The sequence below is a fragment of the Phalaenopsis equestris genome, unplaced genomic scaffold, assembly GCF_001263595.1.
Source record: "Phalaenopsis equestris unplaced genomic scaffold, ASM126359v1 Scaffold209876, whole genome shotgun sequence".
Classification (NCBI taxonomy): domain Eukaryota; kingdom Viridiplantae; phylum Streptophyta; class Magnoliopsida; order Asparagales; family Orchidaceae; genus Phalaenopsis; species Phalaenopsis equestris.
Window position 1 is genome coordinate 1,443 of NW_018229006.1, and position 3,640 is coordinate 5,082.

A 3,640-nucleotide genomic window follows, 5' to 3' on the forward strand; every position below is an offset into this window, starting at 1 on the left:
TCAGGCGGTATGTATGTAATTGCCCCCATTTTCTTAAAATTAAAATGCCTGTATATAGGGCTGTGAAAAAAACTCATGTCTGCACACAGACCATCATATTCAATCTTGTTCAGCTCATTTTAGCTCGATGTATATATATATATATATATATATATATATACATAAATCATAACAGTTGTGTGATCAAGTAATTATGTACTGAAGTTGTGCAAGTTCGAATCCAACAACCCAAGAGATCCTTTGCACGAACCTTTGCATGCATGGGCAAAGCGATTTATAAGCAAAAATTGAAGTTTAGGTGTTAGATATGTAAATACATAAGTTGTGTGATATGTATATAAATGTTCCTAAGCAAAAAAATATAGGGGCAATTACATGCAAATCAGCAAAAAAATTATGTACAAATCAACCACCCTCTTTTATCCTATTTTCAAATTCTCACTTGAATATCAAAATTAAAACCCCCACCAATACTTTTCATTTTTATCAAATTCTCAATAGTTTGATCGTGTAAAGACATCGGTTCGATAGTAAAAAAAAAAACAAATTGGTGGTTAATTTATAAATATCAACGTTTTAGGTAGTTTGTATGTAATTATCCCAAAAATTATATATTTCTATTTAATTAAAACCCCTCTCTCTCTCTCCTTAATATAATATAAGGTCATCTGACATGAATATTCACATTAACATCAATAAAATTCTAAAATTTATTTTTAAAAAAAAATTGAAAAAGGTCCAAATCTAAAAAGAATAAAAATGATAAATAACATAATAATAATGATATAATATACTTAACAGCATATTTGCAAATGATAAACCAAGGGACTGATCTATAAAAAGAAACTTTACACCCCAACCCCTAACCTTAGTGAAGGATTACTAAATTAGATGGGCAAAGTGGTTAAAAGCTCCATTGCAGCAGACAAATCATGATCCGGAACACATGTTATGAAGAATTACAGGGGAAGTAAAAGCACTAACCTGAGAAACTCAGGCTTTCCGAAAATTCATGAATGCAGGTGATGTTCCAAATCAAAACCATTGGGATCAGATAGGCTTGCTCCAGGTCTGTCAAAAATAAATAAATAAATAGTAATGTAAAACGGGCCTTTAATATATGCTTTAAAGTGAAGCATGAAGAGTTGAATACCTCTTGTTTATGATGCAGTAGTGAAACTTAAGCTTCTCATTCTTCACATCTTCAGCATACTGCAAGCAGAGAAAGATGAGGATCAATAACAAAGGTTTCCAAATAATGTGAGAATAAATACCATATATTCTGTACCATTTTTAATGCGACGTATACTGATGAAAATGCGAGTGATCCGAAGGGTATGTCATCCAGAGAGAAAAGAGTGCATTCCAGTGATTCCGAGCCAGCCGAAAAATAAGGCTTCTTCATTTTTGCTCGGAATATGATGTAGCTCTGTACTGCATGTGTCATCAAAAGCCACATGCATCAATAGATTGTTGTCTACCAAGTATAAGAAAATCGGGAGATTTATGTACATACATAAAAAATTTTTAGGATGATTTAAATACATACCACTTAATTCCCATGTATTTACATATTTGACAGCTTAACTTCAATTTGCACATATATGCCACCTTACGTTTACATCAAAACGTGTATTTCATGTTTTTTTTAAGTCGAAGTAATGGTTTATTGATGTAACATGAGGATTTGAGTGATATAAAGGTAAAAAGTAAAGTTTCGGTGTCAGATATTTAAATATATATGAATTGAGTGTTACGGATACAAATGGCCTAAATTTTTATGTAGTTATCTATGTAGCATGTAAATCTTTATATTTACTTGTATACTATTCTAATCTTTAAAGCACATGAAAAATATCATTACTCAGGCCTATCTGGGATTATTATTATTATTATTATTATCATCATTATTTTGCTGTGGCTTTGCTTTTGGTTTTAAAAATAGATTTTTTTGGTGTATTTTTTTGTTTTAAAAATAAAGAAACATTTTTTAAACCAATCAAAATAGTTTTCATATTTTTTAAATGTTTTTAAAAACAATAGCATCTTATTTGAACAAACTAAGCAAGTTTTATTTAAAAACAAAATATTAAAAAAAACAAAAATGATCCCAAACAGCCACTTATCGAACGTAATGTGCATGTTTTGATATGATTATATAACTAAAACTAAAAATCTTGATATAAAAAATTTAAATACATAAAAATTTTGTGGTATGTATGTTAATCCCCCAAGTAAATGTTAGGAATATGAGGCCCTTTATCTAATGTTAAATACAACTTTAAAGCATGTGTTTTGATATAATTTTAGATACTAAAATGTCAAATAAATAAATTTAAACATCAAGAAGTTAGAAATGTAAATTCATAAGAAATTTGTGGAATGTATGTAAATCCCCCAAGTAAATACTAGGAAAACAAGATTTTTTTTTTCGCACCTGTCCAATGTAAGGAATATCTAATTGAGCAAATGGTGAAATAATTTCAACTTCAGCGTTTGCTTCTTCAAAGGTTTCCCTCATTGCCCCTTCAGCAGCTGACTCCCCGATCTCCAAGTAACCAGCAGGAAGAGTCCTGCAAAACTCTACATCATCACATAATTAAGGAACAGTAATTCAACTAATTTAGGGCTAGGTAATGGTGATCTAGTTTGGGCATATTTAACCAGCCTTGAAATATTGAGTTAATAGAGAGGCTTAAGGATGTGTAAAAAAGCTGGAGAGACTGTCGATTATTAGGGGAAGGTCTGGAGATCAGATATGGATGATTAAGATTCAAGGTATTTTAGGAGTCACGAAGAGAGGATCAATCTTAGATCAAGAGAGCCCTAGTTGTGTCCAACGGCTTCAAGAGAAATTTAAGATTTTTTTATAGTTGTAGGTTGTGGGCATATGCATTGAGATGATGCTAGGAAAGTGAGAGTACATGTTGTAAAAGAGATTGAAAAACAGTTCAATAACTAAAAGAAAGAAAAAAAGGTTGGGAGCGGGGCGGCCGGAGCCTCTAAAGCCTAAAGATTTTGCTCTCCAACTCCTGTCAAAACATCAAAACCTCACTTTCATTCATGTCCAATAATATTTAAATTATTATATCAAAATCTGCAAATCAAAATAAAAAAAGAGAAAAATAATATATAAAAATCACCCCACATGGAGTCACTTGCCCTAATGCTTCCTAATCAAGCTCACAGCTAATACTAAAAATATATATATAAAAACTAAATATAAAAATAATAAATTAAATGTTAAAATTTTAAAAAATTTTAATTCAAATTTAAATTTTTTATTATATATATTTTTTGTTCCATAAGGCTCTTTATTAAGGCTTTCTCGATGATGATATCTAAGCCCATGGTCCAATATTGAGCACTTGATCATGATTATATAATGCGGTATTCAAAATCATCTTGATGTTCTAAATTAGAAGAAAGGAAGGAGTTAGTTCAATTAAAATTTGAAGTCATCCTCAAGCGAATCAAAAAAATTGAAGAAAAATTTTTGAGTTTTGTGGAAATAGAAAAGATTTGATAGGAACGAGACAAGTTTCCGTAAATATTATGGTAGAAATAATAGATTCTACTCCGCAGTATCACATCAACTGATACAATCACGAATGACCTTCAGCATACTGCAAGCAGAGAA

At 30.5% G+C, this 3,640-nt stretch overlaps 1 protein-coding gene across 1 annotated transcript; it reads right to left on the reverse strand.

The window, feature by feature from the left end:
- Window positions 1-742: 742 nt before the first annotated feature.
- Window positions 743-2,573, reverse strand: LOC110036702 (nudix hydrolase 23, chloroplastic-like; the record flags this gene model as incomplete). Its single annotated transcript, XM_020741211.1, is given in 4 exon segments — window positions 743-1,071; window positions 1,154-1,212; window positions 1,289-1,429; window positions 2,438-2,573. Coding segments are annotated over 4 exon segments (397 nt in total), but the record flags the coding sequence as incomplete, so codon positions are not given.
- Window positions 2,574-3,640: the final 1,067 nt, after the last annotated feature.